At 52.2% G+C, this 21,252-nt stretch overlaps 1 protein-coding gene across 1 annotated transcript in view; it reads right to left on the bottom strand.

Annotated features, from left to right (window-relative positions):
• Positions 1–1,263: 1,263 nt before the first annotated feature.
• SVOPL (SVOP like) overlaps positions 1,264–21,252 on the bottom strand; it is a 34,710-nt gene continuing 14,721 nt past the window's right edge. Inside the window, exons 9-15 of the mRNA XM_075557403.1 lie at positions 17,960–18,033; positions 16,564–16,769; positions 13,470–13,581; positions 12,519–12,600; positions 9,236–9,325; positions 1,416–1,529; positions 1,264–1,320 (exon numbers count right to left, since the gene is read on the bottom strand). Of these exons, the coding sequence (XP_075413518.1) occupies positions 1,264–1,320; positions 1,416–1,529; positions 9,236–9,325; positions 12,519–12,600; positions 13,470–13,581; positions 16,564–16,769; positions 17,960–18,033 (735 nt within the window). The remainder of the gene's footprint in view (positions 1,321–1,415; positions 1,530–9,235; positions 9,326–12,518; positions 12,601–13,469; positions 13,582–16,563; positions 16,770–17,959; positions 18,034–21,252) is intronic.

Here is a 21,252-nt window from a genome sequence, read left to right on the forward strand (position 1 = left end):
AGCTGTTCTTCCCACTACACTCTTTGCTGTTCACTCAGAACCTGAGGCACAGGTTTCCCAGCAATTCATCTCATTCCTAAATCTTACGTTAAAATTCACTGAACTGAGCTCCAAGAAGGTCCACATAACCCCCATCTCTTCAGTGGGCCATCGTGGGTCATTGAGCACAAGTGCACGGATTTTGTCAACATTTTCAGCCATTTAGGGGATGTCAAGAACAAGGCTTGACATCAATCAACATTTCACCTCTTGTGAAATAAGAAAACCACTTGTACACTTGGATTTTTCCCATAGCGCTACCCTTGTATGCTGTGTTCAGCATCACAATTTCTGTGGCATTTTTCCCGAGCAGGAAATAAAAGCCCACAGCCACACACACAAAAATCGAGGTCCAAGTGAAACAGCTTTTAGGAAGAAACTGACCAGAGAGAACCTTCCCAGGCGAAGCCACTGGGTGCACTAACTCAGAGCTAGTTGCCAGATGCTCACCTAGCTGGAAAAATAGGCACTACAAAAATTTTTCTGGTGGTTTGGGAGTAACCACTTGTTGACAAAACACTGCCCGATCCTGTGCCACCCTCACAGTTATGTGTGAGCCCATTGTTGCAGCCACTGGATTACTCCCATCTTGAGGGCCTTCCTCTTTTTCCATGTCCCTCTCCCATGCCTGGTTCCCTTCTTCAGGGACTGGTCTCTTCCTGGGAGCCCCGGTGGCATCATGCTTGCACACTGGACAGTTGGAAGCCACCAACTGCTCAGAGGAAGAAAGATGGGGCTGCAACTGTAAAGAGCTGCCGTCTCGGAAACCCACAGGGGCTGTTCTACCCTGCCCTGTAGGGTCGCTATGAGTTGGCATCGACTTGATGGCAGTGAGTTTGGAATTGTCTCCTGACACCCACCAACAATGTGTCTCTTTCACCATGGGGACCTGCTGTTCACAGTCTGGAGGAGAGATGAGAGATGGGCACAGTGGTTGGCAGCTAACCAAATGTGTGGTTGGACCCCACCTCGGGGCTTGACAGGAGAAAGGCCTGATGGTCCCAGAGAAATTTAGTCTTGGGGCTCCTGTGGGGCAGCCCTGCTCTGTCACACAGGGCCACCAGGAATCCCGAACGACCCAACAATAGGCAGCGGGTGTCTTGAGACCCTGTAGTCCCAAAAGCAATGAGTGGCATTCCCGTCCCGGGCCCCCTCGGCTCTGCAGCAAAGCTCCCTTCCAAGGGAAGTCGGAACATCATTCCACCTAATCATCCTGCCCATGGCTCAAGTGACAACTGCAGTGAACAGTGTGTTGGTGACCGCGTCACACTCAAAAGCCAGCTGCAGGAAGAAATGGGAACCTCAGACCCGCTGTCAAAGGGGACCTCCACCCAGGCAGCTTGGAGGAAGGTCGCCCGCCAGGGGCATTGGCTTACCTGCAGTGCCCGGCCTTTGGTCTCAATGGGGAGTGTGAAGGCAGAGATGGCACACACCACACAGACGGAGGCGAACAGACACAGGGCCCCCAGGATCGAGGCACTCATGAGGACCTGCAGGTCACAGGGAGAGACTGCCAATATGTAAATGTCCTGACTGCTCCCGGCCAAACTGGGTAGGCATTTGAGCTGGGATGTGGGGTGTCTGTCTGAAGCAGCAGCCTTCGCACCCACCTTCTCTCTTGGTGCAGTGTCCCCAAACACCCGTGTTCCCCTGCTATCCTGACGAGTGACTTGGGGAGAGATGTCCTCTCCACAGAGATGACCCACCGTGCTTATTTCTGTGCAAAATGCTGCCCTGGTGGCAGCCAGTCCAGCCCTGCATGTGTCTGCGCCTGCTGTGCGGGTGGCTCTCTTCCCACCTCTGGCTGACCCTCCTTGGGCCTGGAGAGCCTGAGCACTCTCCATGCCCCAGCTTCCCCCGACTGTCCCAAGTGGTGTCACTCCTCTCACAAGGATGCACACTGACATGACAGATGGCACTGCCCAGGAGCCTCACATGCTGCCATCCGGGAGACCTGGTCACACCTGGTGCCTGGCACTCGCATGGCATGGTGCTCTCAGCCCCCCAAGGCCCACCGTGGAGGGCCGGCCCTCAGGTCTGACCTTCCAGATGCATCCAGGACATCAAGCTCACTGATTTGTCAGGGAGTTAGCAAGTGTTGGGAACTGTTCTCTAAGCTAACAAAATCAGTACCCCCCCCCCTGCCCTCCCACCTTCAGCAGGAGTCTGCATAGCTGGCACATGGACACGTTACCTCCAGATGGAAAGAAGGGGGAGGAACCACACAGAGCCAAGTAGTTTAAGGCTCAACCCAACTGCCATGCTATGTGACCAGACCCACTGCTGCCACCATCTGTTCCCGGACACCCAAACCTTGACCGCCACCAAAGCCAATTCTCTGTCCCTCTGTCACAGCCACGGCTGGTGTGGGTCCCTGGGGGTTCGAGTCTGAGTCCCATCCGTGGGCCCAGGGGAAAAACTGCTCAGGCTTGTTGGCATGGAGAAAGGCAAGACTTCCCTGTCTACCAGGACTGGCCAGGCAGCAGCCGCAGTCACTGGACAATGTCCAATATAGTCCCTTTCCGAGTTACCAAAGTCCATCTCTATTAAACAATAGAACCCTGAGAAGATTAGTTGTACTAATGTAACTAGTGTAACTAATCCTCTGGGAGGCTGGAGACTAGAAATTCCCAGCATCCACCCCAGATTCATAACATCAAAAAGAAAGAGATCTGGTCATCTTGGTTTTCAAAACGCCGCCCAGGCCAGGTACAAGGAGGGGTATTACATAACATTAAAAGGGCCCATCCAGCCGGGAGACATAGTAATCCTGAAGGTACATGCACCAAGCTAAAGAGCTGCAAAATCCTTGTGTCGATGGAGAGCTCACGGCCCCTTTCAACGCTTCAGACTCCTAGATAGGAAGCCAATGGAGCCCGAGTGATAGCGTGGTTGGTTCCACATTGGGCAGTTCTAATTCAGCAGCAGCTCCTTGGGAGAAAGACTGGGCTTTCTACTCCTGTAAGCAGCTACTGTCTCTCAAACCCACAGGGAGACACGATGAGTCAGCATTGACTCGATGGCAGTGAGAGTGAGGAACAGGAAGCCAAGAAAGACTAAGAAAAATTAGTAACATCATTCACTGGCAAACGGGAGCTAATTGGCGTCTACAAAACAATCCACCCAACCACCAAAAACCAAGCTCACTGTGACCAGGGCAGGCTAACACCACTCCTGGGGGTTTCTGAGGTGGCAAGTCTTTGGGGGAACAAAAGGTCTCACCTTTCTCCCTAGGAATGACTGATGGCTTTGAACTGCCAACCTTGCAGTTACCAACCTAAATATTAGCCCACTCTACTACCGGGGCTCCTACACCCAGCTACACTGAACTGGGTACACAGAACTGGCCTGGGGGTTTCTGAGACTGACTCTTTGAGGGAGTAGAAAGCCTCGTCTTGCTTCCGCAAACTAACTGGTGGTTTCAAACTACTGGCCTTGCAGTTAGCAGCCCAATGTGTAACCACTATGCCACCAGGGATACAAAATCAGATACCTGTTTTGCTACCCTGGATTATGGGCTACGGTACAAAAGTTTTTCATGGGTGGGGGTGGGGTGGGTGCTGAGTCCTTTCATTTGTTGTTGAGTTTTCTGAAAGGCGGGGCAGGAGGCCAGACAGTCTGGAGCTAGACCAGGGCTCAGCAAACCGCAGCTCGAGATTCATCTACCCTTTCGGTTTGGACCTGTGGCTCAGAAGTGAAATATAAAATAAGACAACCCCATCTCCTGGGCCCCCAAGTGGACCTCAACAAATTGAAGAGTTGAAATCTTACTGGGTGTGTCCTCGGACTGCAATGGAATCTTACTAGGAATCAAGAGCCGGGACGTACGAGTAGCTTCCACACACTTGCAAATGTCATTCCATGTTGGGTTCTCCATCCCCGAGATCCCAACAGCTCCAGAAGGTATTTGAGCAAAGAAGGTGGATACAATATGAACACAAAAGCCAACATTCTCTATACAGTAGGATTAGAAAATGTACTCATAGAAGACGCTGTGCTCATTGTGCTCCAGGCATTGCCCAAATCCACACGCTGCCTTTGTGTCCATCTCCAACCACAAAGGCCCTAGTGGACGGAGTGGCACTGCCCCGTGGGCTTCCCAGACCATCGTCTCTTCCTCTCTGGGCTGTGGAAGTTAGGGGCTCTGGAGCAGTGAGAAAGAGGAAAGCTGCCCCAAGGTGGACAGACTGCATCGACGGGCCCCAACGTCAGACACACCAGGAGCGTGGCAGGAGCCTGGCGCTGCTTCGCGCTGCTGTGCCTGGTAGGGTCGCAGTGAGTTGGAACCTACTCAGGCAGGAGGTTAGGGTTGCTCTCGGCCAGGGGGCCTTCCTTCAGGAGAAGATGAGTCATCACTTATGGGGACCCCACGGGAGGAGGAGACAATGATCATTCTGCATGCTCTGGAGTTCCTGGGTGGTACAAGCTGCTCAGCGTCCCACTCCTAACTTGGCATTTCAAATCCACCCTGGGGTGCCTCCAAAAGAGGCCTGGTGAACTACTCCCCCCCCCCTCCCAAAAAAAGCAAACGACAGACAGACATGAAAACCCTGTGACGTGGCACTGCCATGCGTCTGAGCTGCGGGGGCAGCCGGTTCGGTGTTTGGATTGGGGTGCCAGCAGAACAAGAAATCTCCAGTTCACGAAGGGGGTAGGCTGGGGGCAGGAGAGAGGACAAGAGGGGGCTGATGACTAGAGCCCCGCCAAGCACCTCAAGGGGGTTAGTCTCTAGCTATGAAGAAGAGGGTGAGGAGCGGGGAGCAATTAGACCTCACGTGGCAGGAGCCCTGGTGGCACAGTGGTCTAGGCCTTGGGCTGCTAACTGCAAGGTCAGAAGTTCCAATCCACCAGCTGCTCCTCAGGAGAAAGACCAGGCTGTCTGCTCCCAGAGAATTACAGTCACAGAAACCCACAGGGCAGTGCTACTCAGTCCTACAGCGTCACTCGGCATTGAATGGCTGGCAGTGAGTGGCCTATTGGCTCTTGCGTGCAGGGACGGGAGTTGAAAGGGAACACAGGTGGACAGAAAAGGACCTGCCAGCAGGTACATTGAGAGTCTAAAAGCAGAGATCCAGGGGTAGGATGTCACAATCTTTTCTCAGAGGGTCTTTCTTCTGCGACCGAACAGATGCCACACATGACAGCCCACACCAAGGGGTCTTTGCCCCCAGCATCACTAAAACATCTTTAAAGAAACATCTTTACAATGCCCACCCCCAGAACAGAAATGATTGAGAAAGATATTTTTTGAACGTTGTTTGAGTCAAGTGACATAGGTGTTGGACACAGGAATTTCCCGGATAGTTGTAAAGAGCAAGGCGAGGACCTGCTCTATGAAGACCTTCTTCCCTGTGAGCACATCCAGTTCATGTTGGGTCGGAACCCACTGATTTGGGCACCAGACTGAACACTGCTCCAAGCCAAGATTCCCTCTTTGGCGCTTAGAGGCTCTGAACCTGTCCTTCAGGTTGAGAGAAGGAAAACACAAAAACTCTAAAACTGAACCCCATTGGCTCGGGCACTTAGAGTGCAGCTCAGCTAAGATCACTATTATCGCCTGTAGAATTTCAAATTGGCCTTGATTGAGAAAGTAAGTATAGTAGCAGATCTGGACCCCCAAAACTTGCCCTGACATTGTCTGCAACTATCCTATAATAAGCCCTTAAGCAAACATTCGATCTCTTTTCTGGGTAATACCTGCTGATGTAGTGCTGATGCATTGGGCTGCGATCTTCAATGAGGTCAGCGGTTCAAAACCACCAGCCGCTCTGAGGAAGAAAGACAGGGTTGTCTACTCCCATAAACAGTTACATTTACAAAAACTAGTGACCTCCTCATTACTCCATCCAGAGCGTGATAGTTGCATAATTTTGTGTTAACTTGATAAGTGTAGGGGAGGGGTCTAGCCTGTCAGTTGGGTCATAGCCTAATTGACCCCTCCTTGTGGGTGTGGCCTCATGAGGATTCTGGGAACTTCCTCCCTGGAGGTGGGACCAACTCTTACTCTGCTACACACTCCCGTTGACAAACCACATGGAGCCACACCGGTGGCAGTCACGTGGAGACCCATGCCACTGCTGAGGCGCTCCACCACCACTAGATCCGCAAGACTTTCCACCCACTGACTGTGATCTCCCTGCATTTGATGTCATTGCATGGCTGCATGGGTCTGAAGAGGAATCTATGGACTAATATTGGACATATGGGCTGATATCGGATTTATGGACTTGATCTGGACTGGTCTGGGATGTTTTTTTCAATATATGATTGCTCTTTGATATAAAGTTCTCTCTTACACACATGAGTGTCTCTGAATTGGTTTCTCTGGTCAACCCGGACTAACACAGGTTCCTTCAACCTCACCTCCCTGCTCTAAGGACAGATGGCCGCACCCTCCTTGCCCAACAGCCTTCCCAAGCTCCCAGCACCTACGTCCCTGTGGCGGTCCTCCCACCTCATCAGCTGCTCCTTCTTGGCATCTCTCCCTCTGCTCTTGTCCTTACTTGTTGGCAGCTCCTTGTTCTACCAAACCAAACTCACTGCCACCGAGTCGATGCTGACCCATAGCCACCCTATCAGACAGCATACAACTACCCCTCTGAGTGTCCAAGACTGAGGTTCTGTACAAGAGTAGAAAGCCTGACTGTCTGCTGAGGAGCAGCTGGTGGTTTCAAACCAGTGACTTTGAAGTTAGAAGCCCAGTGTGTAGCCACTACACCACCAGAGCCCTTACTAATTAGAAAGTCACAATAGAAGTTACACTGGAAGGAATCTATTCACAGTAACAACGGAAGCCATGAAAGACCTAGGGATAAACTCAAGATAGGATGATCTATCTGAAGAAAAGAAGAGTAGTCCCGCAAGGAGCACAGGAAGTAGGGAAGAAACACGCCTTGTTCTCAGGGATGAAGCCATACTATCTAAACAAGCAAATGAAGCTCGCTGCCCCAGCCCACACATGGAAGGAATTCACCATTAAACTCGCGCTGGGGTCCCGGCAGGCAAGGGAGGCCAGTCACAACAGAGGGAGTCTAGAGAGTGTCTCAGAAGCACAGCCTGTGGCCGGGCCGTGTCAGCTTTGACTCCGGACTATTGAATCTCGCCCAAGTGATGGAAAGAAGAGGACGGTGGCAGACCAGGCACGTCATCGTCTGAAAGAGACCGGGCCACTGTGGATGTACACCAAACGCCCCCCTGCCCATCCCTGCTGGTCGGTGGTCATTTCTTTGTTCTGTGCAGGAATTTCAGTTTGCTGCACTGCCCGACTCCACGCCTGTTCCTAGAGCTCCAGACTGAACAGAAAGGGTGGCCCAGAGTGTCGGAAGCCTCCCTGAACTTGGCAGTGTGAGATGGGTGTTGTTAGCTGTCAACTAGGTGGTCAGACTCCCAGTGACCCTGCGTTCCACAGGAGGACAGGCTGCCTGGTGACTGGGACAGGTGACAGGTAGGATTTCTGGTGGCTGGTGTCCAGAAGTGGATCGCCAAGAATTTCTTCCTGGGCCTTCTCAGTGCTCCTGAAACCTGTTCAGGATCTGGGTAGTTAGATAATTGTATCCCAACTTGATGAGGTATAAAAGTGTCAGGGTGGAATCTAACCTGTCAGGTCGCAGCCTGATGCTGCCTCCATGGGGGAGTGGACTTAGAAGGAGTACCCTGGGAATTGCTCTCTCTCTGCTCCCTCGGCTTCCTGCTTGCTGGGACTCTGCTGCCGAGCCTGAGAGCTGCCAGAGCTCTGCCATGTTTCCACCAACCTCGGATCCACCTGTCTCTGCACCCACCAGCCTGTGACCTTTCTGCATTCTGCACCATGGCATGTGGTCTAAAAAGGAATTGTGGATTTTTGAACTTGAGTTGGACTGGGCTGGAATGCTTCCTTGATACATAATTGGTACTTGATATGAAGCTCTTTTTATCCTCACATGCTTGTCACTGGATCTGTTTCCCTACTCGGTCTGCCCTACCACACGTCACAGCCACACACTCTGCAGGCGGGTGGGCGGTGGCTGAGCACCAGGTTCAGGGTCGGTACTGAGCCTGAGTCTCCCCTATGGAAGGGGAGAGTTCTTCCCTTGAGCCCTGCGACCCTCAGTTCGTGGCAGCAAACACCCCCATCAAAGTGTCACAGGTGCAGGACCCAGTCTGCTCAGCCTGTCCAGCCCTCGCCCCTTGCTCTGAGAACAGTACTCAAATACACACATACACAGAGACCTACACACACACACACACACACACACACACACACACACCACCCCACTCCACACACAGAGACACCTACAGAGAGAAAGAGAGAAATTCACCCAGACACACACCTGACTGCTAACCACATCTGATTCAGTTTCCGCCTGGACAAAAGTCAGGCCTGAGCCAGCCAAGACCCTTTTTCTGGAGACTCAGAGAACCTGGCATTGTCCGTGAGGGGTTGGGCCTGGGAACACAGGGTTGAGATGTGGGGCCTCCTTGTACACAGGCCAACAGGGTGCTAGCCCTCAGCAAGGTTGGGTGGCAACGGCATGCTTAGAGAGGTTGAGGTGACAGGCTAGGTTTCTGGCAGCCCACCCCAGGGCCCAGTCCCACTCCTGCCTGTGACCACAGTCAGCCCAGGGGCTTGCTGCTGCTGTGGCCAAAGGATGGCCAGGTTGCAGACCACACGCCTAGCCAAATGAAAAAGGAGGGGCGGGGAGAACATGCCTGGTGTTTCTCAAGCTGAGGAGCCACAGCTCTGCAGGTCACCTGTCCCCCTCCTAAACTGGCTGTACCCACCAGCCCAGGTCACCTGGATTTTAACCCACCTGTCCCTGCCACTTCCTTCATCTGGGCCTCCGGGAATGAAACGTGTCTGGATTGTTGAATGGACAACTGACTTGCTCTGTTAACTCCCACCAGATCACAATAAAGAGGCTTCAAGAAGAGAATAAATTCCTGAAGTCCACAGGAACCCTAAGGTCTAGTCCTAACCCACAGAGACCCTGTCTCTCGCCTGCCCCACGGGAAACACAGCAAAACAAAACAGTCCAGCAACCCAAACTCATGGTGCTCACAGCCACTTCACGCTACAGAGAAGACCGGCTCCACCGGTGTTCCTGGCTGCCACCTTTCCCGGTGTCTGTCAGCCAGCTTTGCCTCTGGCTGGACCACCCTCTCTGCAGAGCCCCAGGGCCCTCTGCCCCCACCTCCACCCCTTGGCAGACCGTCATACCTGGGCTATAAATGGTGCCACCATTGCACCAATGCGACACAGAGAGCCGCTGGTCCCCATCCCCAAGGCGCGCATGGTGGTGGGGTAGACCTGCAAGGGTGGAAGCAGAGGGGGCCACTTAGTGAGTCTGTGCCTCTTCTTTCTCGGCCTCTCCTCCTCCTCCCATCCCCTCCACCCCCAATCAGGCTTTGGACAGAAAGACCAGTTCTTGACACCGACACAAGATTCCTGTCTTAGAGTTACGCATGCATCGGAGCAATCCCACAGAGGGGTCGACTCGGCACGCTGGACAGAACGGCGTGGCAAGCGAGGCAAAGGGCGCATTGCACACTGCCCTTCCCCTTCATTGGACCCTGGCCCTTCCGAGTCTCCACGCACCCTCTACTTTCCAGGTGCCGCGTGTACACGTTTGTAGGAAAGCGACACTCATTCCCTGAGAGGTACCGAGTGTCTTCCCACGGGATGGACACCTTCCGAAAATAGCTGATGGTGATGGTCGCCCAACGGGGTGAATGTGACCCCGGCCAGTGACTTTGTCGACTGGAAACTGGCTGAATCGGAGAATGTCTGTTATCTCTCCTGACCACAATGAAATAAACGGCAAAAACAAAATATATAGAGAGTTTCATGTGGCCGAGGTCAAAATATCCCCTAAAGTATTCTTGAAACCAAGTGGTCGTTGAGCTGAGTGAATGCAGCATGTCTGCCCCAAGCACTATGCTTTTTCCAGATCTGTCTATAGGGGATCGAAGTCACAGAGCAACTGGGAAATTAGAGAGGAGATGGCAGGGAGAGGGATGCAGGGGGTTGATGTCAGAGACCGTCCCGAAAAGGAAGGTGTGAACTGTTTGCAGTATCAACATGCAATCAGCAGCACCGGACTGTCTATGTAGAAAGGGTCACATTGGTGTATGTATTCTCAACAACAGCATGAAGACAAATCGCAAATTTCAAACAAAGTCAACGGCAGCCAATTGTTACAGATGCATTATGCCTCCCCCTCCCCCACCACATGTGTTGAAAAGCATGTGCCTTTGAAACTGGCATTTGAATGTGGACCGACAGAGGGGACTGAGCAGAATGACGGCATGAAAGGCAGAACAGGGGATTTCAAAGGGCGGCTCAAGAAGACCAGGTGTTGTCATGGAATGTGCCGAGATCTGGAGTTAGGGAACCAAAAGCGAAGGACACGCCTGGCATTTCTCAAGCGGAAAAAAAATGAAGACAAAACTCAAGCCTGGAGTTGCAACCTCCTATGAGGGGATTTCAAACAAGTTCATGGAAAAAGGGAAATGGAAAAGGGAGATGGAAACTTTCCATGGCCTATTTGAATCCCCTGCTATGGGCAACATGCCACAGGAGCACCAAAAGAAGGGGGGCGGAATAGAGATCACTGTGAAGAGAACTTGTTGACATTCAACCATTTCAGGAGGCACCATATGCTCAACCAACAATGGTACCGAAGGAAGAAGTCCAAGCTGCACGGAAGGCATTGACAAAAAGACGAAGCAGGAGGGATCGAGGAAATAACCACTGCGGTTTCAACAGCACAACCCTGAAACTGCTCACTCATCTATGCCAAGACATCTGGAAGACAGCTACCTGGCCAACTGTCGGGGAGAGATCCACAGTAGTGCGCATTCCAAAGAAACATGAGCCAACAGAATATGGGAGTTAGTGGACAATAGCATTAACACCACACTCCCGTAAATCTTACTGAAGAGAATTCCATGACAGTCGCAGCAGGACCTCGACAGAGCTGCCAGAAACTCAAATGAAAGAGGATGCTCACTGAGAGGGAGCATCTCTGGTGCCAGGTGGATCTTGGCTGAAAGCAGCGCGTATCCCAAAGACCCACCTGTGTTGTATTGACTCTGCAAAGGCAGCTGGCCGTGTGGCGTACACCAACCCGTAGATGGTCTTGCGAAAAATGGACACTCCAGAATGCCTTTTGGTGTTCACGTGAGAAACCTGTCCATAGACCAAGGAGTAGTCATGAGACTCACTAAACACTGCCAAATGCAGATGACGAAATTGCCTGCTGAAAGCCAAGAGAACCAGAGTGCAGCCTTCAGTGCAGATCACACCTCAATGTAAAGAAACCAAAACCTCCCACAGCTGGACCAACAGACAATGCCGTGATACATAGGGGAAAGATCAAAGTTGTCAAAGATTTCATTTCACTTGGCTCTACAATCAACATTCATGGAAGCAGCAGAAATCAAAGGTGAATCTGCTGCGTAAGACCTCTTCTTCTGCTTCCATAGATGTTGGTTGGAGAGCCTGCTCTTGGCTTCAAGGTGCTCAAGAGCGAGGAGGTCACTTTGAGAACGAAGGCATGCCTGACCCAACCCACGGTAATTGTGATCTCCCGAGACGCCTACGAAAGCTGGACCAGGAAGCGAGAAGCCAGAAGCAGAAGCTCTGCATCTGAACGATGGAGTCGGAGAGAAGATCGGAAGTCCCGCGGACTTCCAGAATAACAAGCACATCTGTTCTGGAAGACGTGCGGCCAGAATGGATGGCGGAACTTAATCTCACAGACGTGGGACATGTGAGCAGGAAGGACCAGTCTCTGGAGAAGAGCATCGTGCTTGGTAGGGTAGAGGGGCCAGGACAAAGAGGAAGACTCACGGAGATGGAGGGACACAGGGGCTACGACAATGGGCTCAATCAAACTTGACAATTGTGAGGACGGCCCAGGACCAGGCAGTGTTCATGTGGCAAGTGGCAGTGGGAAAGGGCTCAACGACACCTGACAACAGTCTACCTGTGGTTGTAATCCCACCTGGGGATGGGTTGTCTGTTATATGAATGAGACAGGGTACAGCGTGAGTCAATCTTGATGGAAGAGAGAATTAAATAGCCAGGAGGAGATGAAGCAGAGATGAGGGAGATGGAGGCCAACATGAAGATCACCCACTCAACTAGACAAGTGTCTTCCTCCAGAGCCGAGAGAGAGAGAGAGAGAGAGAGAGAGAGAGAGAGAGAGAGAGAGAGAGAGAGAGAGAGAGAGAGAAGAGCGAGAGGAGAGAGAGAGAGAGAGAGGAGGGAGATCGAGACAGGGAGAGGGAGAGAGAGAGAGATGAGGGAGAGAGAGGGAGAGGGGGAGGGAGAGGGCCAGGAAGAGGGAGAGGGAGAAGGCCCTTTCCCTAGTGCTGGCGTCCTGGATGGGCACTCAAGTGCAGTGTTTCTGCTCACGGTGGCACCAGGGATCTGTGGCTTATGGACAGATGCCCTCTCTAAGGCACCTGCTGCCACAGGCAGCCCTGCAGAAGCTGACCTCAGCCGTGTAGATGTAGATGGTGTTGAAGTTGGCGGCCACTAGCGCTCTCAGCATGAAGAGGAAGCCGATGAGCCCAGAGCTGGGGAACAGGAAGAGGGAGGTTATGGGTGGCCAGGTCCCGGTGGGTTGACTGGAACACGCACCACAGAGAGCCCAGACCCCAGGGGCACCACGAACCAAACGCCTGACCCTAGCCCTCCTCCTGCCCTGTCCTCCCTCCCTGGGGTCCCATTCCACTCCATAGAAAGAGCGCTCACAAACTTTGGAGGAAATGACAGACTAGACCGGAGGGCAAGCCAGGGCTGCAAAGTAAGGGCCAGCATTTCCCCATCCCACAGGGGCGCTCTCTGTCTCTGAATCCCTGGGCGGCGGTCCAGGGAACTTGGTCAACAGCCACAGTCCGGATGCTGATGTTTGGAGGAGGTGGGTGCACCCTCACCGGCACCCCACCCTGCGATGGCTACAGAGGGCGGGGCCGTGGGACCGATGGCTGTACACCATACGTCCCTGACCTTACTGGGGACTTTTTGTGTGAGCTGTGTGTCAAAGGGAGTTTAAGTCTGTTTCCGTTTGACTTTCCCACCTGTTACAACCGCTCAGACCAGTGTCTGGGTCTGATGGGTGCGGAATCTGGAGGGGTGGTGAGACTGTGGCCCTTCTCCTTTTATTTTATTTATGATGATTATTTTCAACCACCACCCCTTTTCAGAAAAAGACTCAGTGCCCCCCCCTCCCGCACCCTGTTAACAAAAGACCCCCGTACTCTAGTGCCATCACCCAACCCCCTGGATGGTCCCCACCACCACCACCACCAGGGCACGGAATCACCCACTTTGGGAAGGACTGCTCAATACACACTCTGCAGGCCCCTTCTCTATTGCCCACAGGGGCTCGGGGGCCACAGGGAGTCCCGAGCCTGGCGGCCCAAAGCCCAGGGAGGAGGCACACCTGGACGTGCAGATGTTGAGGAGCAGGAAGAACAAGGCGGTGCAGCCCATGGTGATGGACAGGCTGATCCTCCTGCCCAGGAAGTTGATGCCCAGGATATTCAGGGGGTTTACTGGAAAGCAAGAACAAGGACGATTGTGCCTCCGTGCCTCAAGGGTGCCAGGCTTTTGTCCACCCTGAGTGGGTCACTTCCGGAAGAAACAACTTCCTCTAGACCCACCAGTGTCCCAGGCCGTTTTCATTAGCATCAAGCATCTTTCAACCTGATTCTTACACCTATGAGCGCTTCCATTCTGAGCACCCGTATTGCAAAAGGCTGTCAATGGTAGGGACTGCCCCAAATCCATTTGCAGGGTCCCACATAGATTAAGCCTCCATTGAGTAATTCTTTCCAATTACTGACCAAGGTAGATTGTCTTGCCCTCAGGCCTTGGAACGTGGATTAACTCCACCCACTGCCAGGAAACCCAGAGAGGGCCGCCTCCCTTAGGGGCTTCCCTGGGTGTGGCCCTGCTGGAAATCACCCTACTGGGGGCTGCATGGATATTCTAAGAGAGTGTGCATGTCCCAATCCCGGTCCTGTTCCCCCTTCTGCAGTCCCACCTGTAACGGAGATGAATTGATCTGCCACCAGTCACGCATTTGTTGCAGTTCCCTCTGTGCCAGGTCTTTTCAACGAGCATCCTGCCTGGACTCCTCAGGAGCCATCGCGACCTCACACTAACGGCCTCCCTCATCTGGATGATGCGTTTGTATCCTGTTGTCTTGGACCCTTTTAAGACTTAATAAATATTCTCCTTGAATTATATTTTAGATTGAGCTCTCTTTTGTACCCTAAAACAATACTTGGATCAAAAATGAGCAACACAGTGTGTGTATGTGTATGTGTGTGTGTGTGTGTGAGAGAGAGAGAGAGAAAGAGAGAGAGAGAGAGAGAGAGAGAGAGAGAGAGAGAGAGAGAGAGAGAGAGAGATATCACTCATGGTCCGGGAGCTGGGGCTGCCAGGCTGTTGGTTCTGATGCCTGGGACTGAGTTTTCAGGAGAGGGGGCGGGAGAGGGGGGAAAGAGAAAGAGAGAGAGAGAGAGAGTGTGTGTTTGTGTGTGTGTGTGAGTGTGTGTGATCACTCATGCTGCTCCCGGAGCTGTGGCTGCCAGGCTGCTGGTCCTGATGCCTGGGACTGAGTTTTCAGAAGCGGATCACCAGGTCTTTCTTCCAAGGTGTTCTGACATTGACTCAAACCACCAACCTACTGGTTGACAGCTGAGCAGGTAACCACTGACACCGCTCCATGATGTCATGCAGAGCTATGACAAACAGATGGACGATGTAGACCTGCCATGTTTTCACTGTTCTTAATCCAATTCAAGATGCCGATAACTTTAAAATACACACACACACACATACACACGTACAAGTGCATTTTTGATGAGGGAGCCCTGGTGGCGTAGTGGGACCTGGCTAACCCTGTGGTCAGCAGTGTGAAACCACCAGTGGCTCCCCAGGAGAAAGACAGGGCTTGCTACTCCCGTAAAGAGTTGTCGTCTGGGCACAGGCGCAGTTAGGTCTACCCTGTCCTGCCGCGTTGGGAGGGCGGGGTAGAACTGGATGACTGTGAGCTCTTTGGTTTTTGAGCACCATTGTTTTCTATCTTGCAGTCCCTGGATGGTGCACATGGGTAAGCGCCCAGCTGCAAGCAGAAAGGTTGGAAGTTCAAATGCATGTGGCGACATCTCGGAAGAGAGACCTGGCAGAAGTCAACCATTGGAAGCTCTCTGGAGCCCAGTCCTGCTCTGACCCATGGGGAACAGCAGGAGGGGGAATCTGCTTCATGCAACTGGCTGACCTTGAGTGGGTGGGTCAGCAGGTATCACTGGTGGACTACATGTCCCAGTTTATTCCAAACAAAATGTATTCAAATGTCTGTGCTCAATGGATGGCCTCAGAGCTGTTCTCTCAATAATGCTCCTGTATGAATCTCGTGGGGTGCTGTCAAAAACAGGAGCATGCACAGCAGTGGATTCTGAGGGGCTCTTCTGGGTCAGCTAAATTCAAGGCAGAAAGGTCTGCTCAGAAAGGTAGGACAAGCTGACTTTGGGGCGTGTGTGGTAGTTAATATACTCTGCTGTCAATTTGAGAGGATTAAGAGTGAAGGGGTTGAGTTTAGCCTGTCAATCAGGTCGCAGCTTGATGACCTCGTTTAGAGGCACTAAGGAGATCAATAGCTCGCTGAAGGCCAGACACAGTCTGACTCCCTGTGAGATATTCCAGCTGAGAAGACACACGGAGCTGCGCTAGTGCCCTGAGCTGGAGGAGCCACGTGGAGACCCCTGCCAGCGCTGAGATGCTTACAATGCCTAAGGAGCCACAAGACTTCCCACCCACTGGCCTGTGATCTTCCTGCCTTCGGTGTCATTGCATGTGTTTCGTGAGTCTGAAGAAAACTTTATAGATTGGTGTGGGACATACGGGCTAATGTTGGCCTTATGGACTTGATCTGGACTGGGCTGGGCTGTTTTCTCAATGTTCAACTGCTCTTGCTTACACACATGAGTCTCCCTGGATTTGTTTCTCAGTCTCCCTGGACTAACATGCAAGCAGGGAGTCTCCATCACTGTTCTTAAAGGACACAAGGTGGTCACAGGGGACCAGTGAGAAACAGTAGGGGTGGGCAGAGACCAGCTGCTCATTCTACAGGGTCAGCAGTGCCCTGCTGTCCGGTCAATACGGCTCACAGCGACCCTGCGGGACCGGGTAGAGCTGCCTCTGTGGGCTTCCCAGGCTGTAACTCTTTAGGGCATAGACAATGCCATCATTCTTCCCTGGAGTAGCTGGTGGTTTTGAACTGCGGACCTTTCAGATCGCCACCCAATGTGTAACCACCACGCCAAGACTCTGAGACAGTCCCTCAAAGCTCCCCCCTCCCCGCCCATCAGGACAGAAATGCCATGTGTGCGTGGTGGTGGTGGGGTGGGTGGGGGAGCTGACCGGGTGTAGCAGCCAGCAGCGGTGCCCATGACCAGGCCAGGTCTCTGTCCCCTGTGGAGAATTGGGGTCCCTCACCCCTGCCCGGAGCAGCCGAGGCGGCGACTCACGTGCGATCTCGCCCAGTGTGCTGATGATCATGGTGCGGTAGTCGGACGGGGCAAACATGTGGCAGTAGCAGGGGCTCCTGCTCTCCTCCGAGTCCCCCACGGCCACCACCACCTCTGACTCGGGCCGTGAGCCGCACACCAGGTCTCGCTCCAGCAGCTCCGCGCTGGCCAGGATGACCCCATAGTAGGCGAAAGAGATGCCGAGCCTGCAAACAGAGGGGACACGTGGTGAGACCAGCGCATGCCTTCTGGGGCTGCGGGATGAGGCACCCTGGACTCACAGTTCTGGGGCCCAGGAGCCGGCAGGGACATGCTGTGAGGAGGGCCACCTTCTGGACTCTCCCACCTTCGAGGGAAGCCCCAGGACTCCTGGAGAAGAGAATCCTGGTGGCGCACTGGCTAAGCACCTGGCTGCTAACAGGCAGGCTGAGGGTTTCAACGCCCCAGCTGCTTCAAGGGAGAAGGATGAGGCAGAGTCAACTCCACAGGTTAGGTTTGGTTTGGGGCTTATCCTTTAACCCATGAAGAATTGCACTTTTATGGTAGGCGGGGAGGGGAAAAAGAGGAGCTGATATCAAAGGCTCAAGTAGAAAGGAAATGCTTTGGAAATGATTCCGGCAGCATAAGAGCAAATGTGCTTGATGCAACCGATGCATGGATAGTTAAAATGATTTTTTAATTGCATTTTACATCTCTGTCCTGTAACCCCATTGGGGAGTGCTTTCATTGTATGCTAACAAGGTGCTTAGTGCAGGGTGTGTTTCCAGCCAGGCTCTTCTGCGCTATAAAAGGAACAGAAGTGAGAGGGGCGGAGTCCAACCTGTCCATCAAGTGGTAGCCTGATGACACCTCCTTGGAGGTGTGGTCTTTTGTGAAAGAGAGAGACACCCTGGAGCTGCTCTTCGCTGGGGACTCTGTCACCAGAGGTGGTTCCAGTCCCTTGTCATGTTTCCACTGACTGTGGATCCACTTGACTCTGTGCCCACAGGCCTGTGATCCCCTCGTGCCCCACTTTACCTTTCTGTGTCACCACCCTTTAGCTACAGGTGTCTGAAGAGGCCCCTGGCCAGCATCGGACCTCTGGGTTTGCGCTGGAGTGCCTTCCTGATATAAAACTACCTCTTGATTAAAAGCTCCTTCTCATACATAGATAAGTGTCACTACTTCTGTTTCTGGAGACAACCCGGCCTGACACAATAATAAGAGCCGAGTTAGCAGAAAGGCCACCTCTTGGGGACTGGGCGATATTTGGAGCTCGCTGGGTGTTCCCCACCAGCTCCCTCCTCCAAACCCACCCCCCTGCAATGGCCACAACTCCCCTCCCAGTGGATTTCTGGAGTCCCTTTCCTCCAAATGCATGTTGACTTAAGTCACTTGGCGATGGCACCATTCTTACCAGATGACCCAGATTTGCAGCGTGGTCCGCAGGTATTTGGGAGTCAGAAGATCTGCAAATCTTCCTCTTTTGTCCTGGAGGTTTGAAAAGGGGAAGCAGAAGTCATTTAGTGGGTGCAGGATGAGCTAAGCTATCCTCAGTATGTGGACAGAGTGGAGCTGCCCCAGAGGGTTTCCTAGGATGCCATCTTCACAGGAGCAGGTGCCCAGGTTGCTCCTTCCAGACAGGCTTTGCTGGGTGTGAACCACCAACCTTCCTGGCTGGCAGCCAGTCATGTCACCTGACCCGCCACCGGGGCTCCTTTCTGAGAGTTGGGGTGAGATCACTGCTCAGCGCCACTGAGAACAAGCCACCAAACCCACAGGTGGTTGAAGGAGCACATCCACCTCCGCCCCTCGTCTTGCACGGAGCAGATCTGGGCTGGCATGCCTCCGGATGTGTGGTTTTCAGTGGGTGGGCAACACCTCATTCTTGAGTTGGCCGACGGCAGCAGCTGCCACAGTCTGTCATCTGTGGTGCCCGGAGCAGCCCCCCTCATGCCTAGTGGTGGGACATGGCACTCAGACTGGCCCTCAGACATGGCCTGTCCCATATGGGCCACATGCTCCTTCAGGGTGGGATTTCTGGGGCAGAAGTTAGGCAGGTTGTGGCCAGGGCTGCTGCTGTTGTTGCCTGGACCATCGTCCCTGGCTCATAGGAGGAGCAGGGTAAGGAACAGAGCCACAGCCATGTAATCAGACTATGAGATCAGGTGAAAGAAATAAGCAAACACCAGCTATCTGGCCCAGGTGGTGTCATGGTGACACATCGAACTGCTTACTGCAAGGTCTAAACCCCTCGTCACTCCAAGGGAGAAAGACAGACTTTTAAGTTCTTTACTCCCCTAAAGAATTTGTCTTGGATTTGAAGGTAAACAAGTGGCCATCTAGCTCAGAAGCAACAAAGCCCACATGGCAGAAGCACACCAGCCTGTGTGATCATGAAGTGTCGAAGAACAAAAAATCATATCATTGTGAATGAGGGGAGTGCAGGGTGGAGACCCAAAGCCCATCTGTAGGCAATTGGACATCCCCTTGAAGAAGGGTCTCAGGGAGGAGACGAGCCAGTCAGGGTGCAGTGTAGCAACAAAGAAACATACAACTTTCCTCCAGTTTCTAAATGTTTCCTTGCCCCCCACCACCACCACCACTATCATGATCCTAATTCTACCTCACAATTTCTGCTAGACCAGATGATGTACACTGGTACAGATAGGAACTGGAAACACAGGGAATCCAGGACAGATGATCCCTTCAGGATCAGTGGTGAGAGTGGCAATACCGGGAGGGTAGAGGGAGGATGGGGTAGAAAGGGGGAACCAATTACATGGATCTACATATAACCTCCTCCCTCAGGGACAGACAACTGAAAAGTGGGCAAAGGGAGACATCGGACAGTGTAAGATATGAAAAAATAATAGTTTACAAATTATCAAGGGTTCATGAGGGAGAGAGGAGTGAGGAGGGAGGGGGAAATGAGGAGCTGATGCCAGGGGTTTACGTGGAGAACAAATTTTTTGAGAATGATTAGGGCAACAAATGTACAAATGTGCTTGTCTTGGAAACTCGCTGGAGCCGTCCTACCCTGTCCTATAGGCTCACTGTGAGTCCGCATGGATTTGACGGCAGTGAGTTTGGTTTGGGTATAGGAGTCCTGGTGGTGTAGGGAACTAAGCGCATCGTGCTGCTAACTGCAAGGTCAGTAATTTGAACCTGACAGCTGCTCCTGGGTAGAAAGAGGGGGTTTTCTTCTCTGTAAAGATGTACAGCCTTGGAAACTTAAAGGGGCAGTTCTTCCCTGTCCTGTAGCATTTCTATGAGTCAGAATTGACTCGACGGTGTGGGTTTGGTTGGTGTTTTTATAGATTGTCAAGTAACACATTTAAGGCAAAATGAGAATACAGAAAGGCTAAAAATACAGAGCTAGAAAAAGATACATGAGGAAAATACCAAACTAGCCCAAGGAAGTTTAGATATATTATTATCAGAGAAATCAGAAAGAGGTACAAAGCTATGCAGAAATAAAGAGAACTTCAGATGATAAGACTCATCCACTCACAAAACAGCTTCATCACACACTCACATGCAAAACAGTTCAATCATGCATTCCTGGGGAGCCTTAAAACTGACGCTCCCAAGCTGCATAATGAGAACACACGCTTCGGTCTTCTCAACATTTACCGAAAGTGGCTGTGTAGAAGGCAGTCTTGCCAAGTCCCAAATATCTGAGCACATCCTTTGACCCAAATGTAATGAAGCTAGCAGCAAGCAATGACAAAGAGAGTTTCGTTAAAAGAAAACTCATTGTTAAAGACAGAACAATTAACAGCAATGACAACACAGAAATGAAAGTATTCTGGCAAAACTTCCTAATGCAGCTTCCTGGATTATGAAAAATCCAAACGACTGAACATAAATGAGAGGAGTACTGAGTGCAAGGAGCTAGAAGAGCAAAGGGAGAAAAAGCCAAAAAATGCATTAAAAAAAAAGAGCAGATGTTAATGAGGCCATGAAAAAACCAGCAAGGAAAATCCCTTTAAGCCTGTCCTTCCTGGGAGGTTCCTTAAGGACGGGGAGCAGGAGAGGGAGGATGAAGCAGGTGTTGACGTGGATGAGGGGCAATGGAGGTCCGTCAGAGGGAGGGGGGAAGGGGTGGGCTAATGAGGGTGGTGAACTGCAGAGTTGATGATCTGAAACGTCAACCCTTCATCGAGTTCACAGTATAAAACTCTTCAAAAATGTCGACTGAAAACAGCTTCTTCACCAAATTCTAATAAAAGAGACAAATTCAAGGGGGCGGGGGGGGGGGGCGGGGAAGAGCAGCAACATTAAAAATGAAAGACCTATCCACACAATCGGCATTTTGAAACTCCCAAGAGGCCACTCAGAACAATCTTCCATACATTGAAAATCCTAGATGAATTGGGACAATTTTCTTTTTAAAAAAGATCAAGCTGACCAATCTAGACTCCAGCAGCAGTAAGCGGGAGATAACCTTGCAATAAGCTGAATCCTGTGTTTTAAAATGCTCCTGCCGTGGGCCCACCTGCCTGCCAGGGGCTGAGGGGTGCAGGCTGAGGGGCAGCGCCCCCACTTGTCACCGCGCCGAACTGCTCCGCGTGTTGTTTGCTTGGCTGCGGTCTTCGCGGACAAAGGGCTGAAGACCTTCCTTCCTTCTAAGACGCTGATGCTCCTTCACTTAGTCCCCAACCCAGACCCATTGTCATCGATTTGATTCCAACTCGGACGGAGTAG

The sequence above is a fragment of the Tenrec ecaudatus genome, chromosome 9 (genome assembly GCF_050624435.1).
Source record: "Tenrec ecaudatus isolate mTenEca1 chromosome 9, mTenEca1.hap1, whole genome shotgun sequence".
NCBI classification, from domain to species: Eukaryota; Metazoa; Chordata; class Mammalia; order Afrosoricida; family Tenrecidae; genus Tenrec; species Tenrec ecaudatus.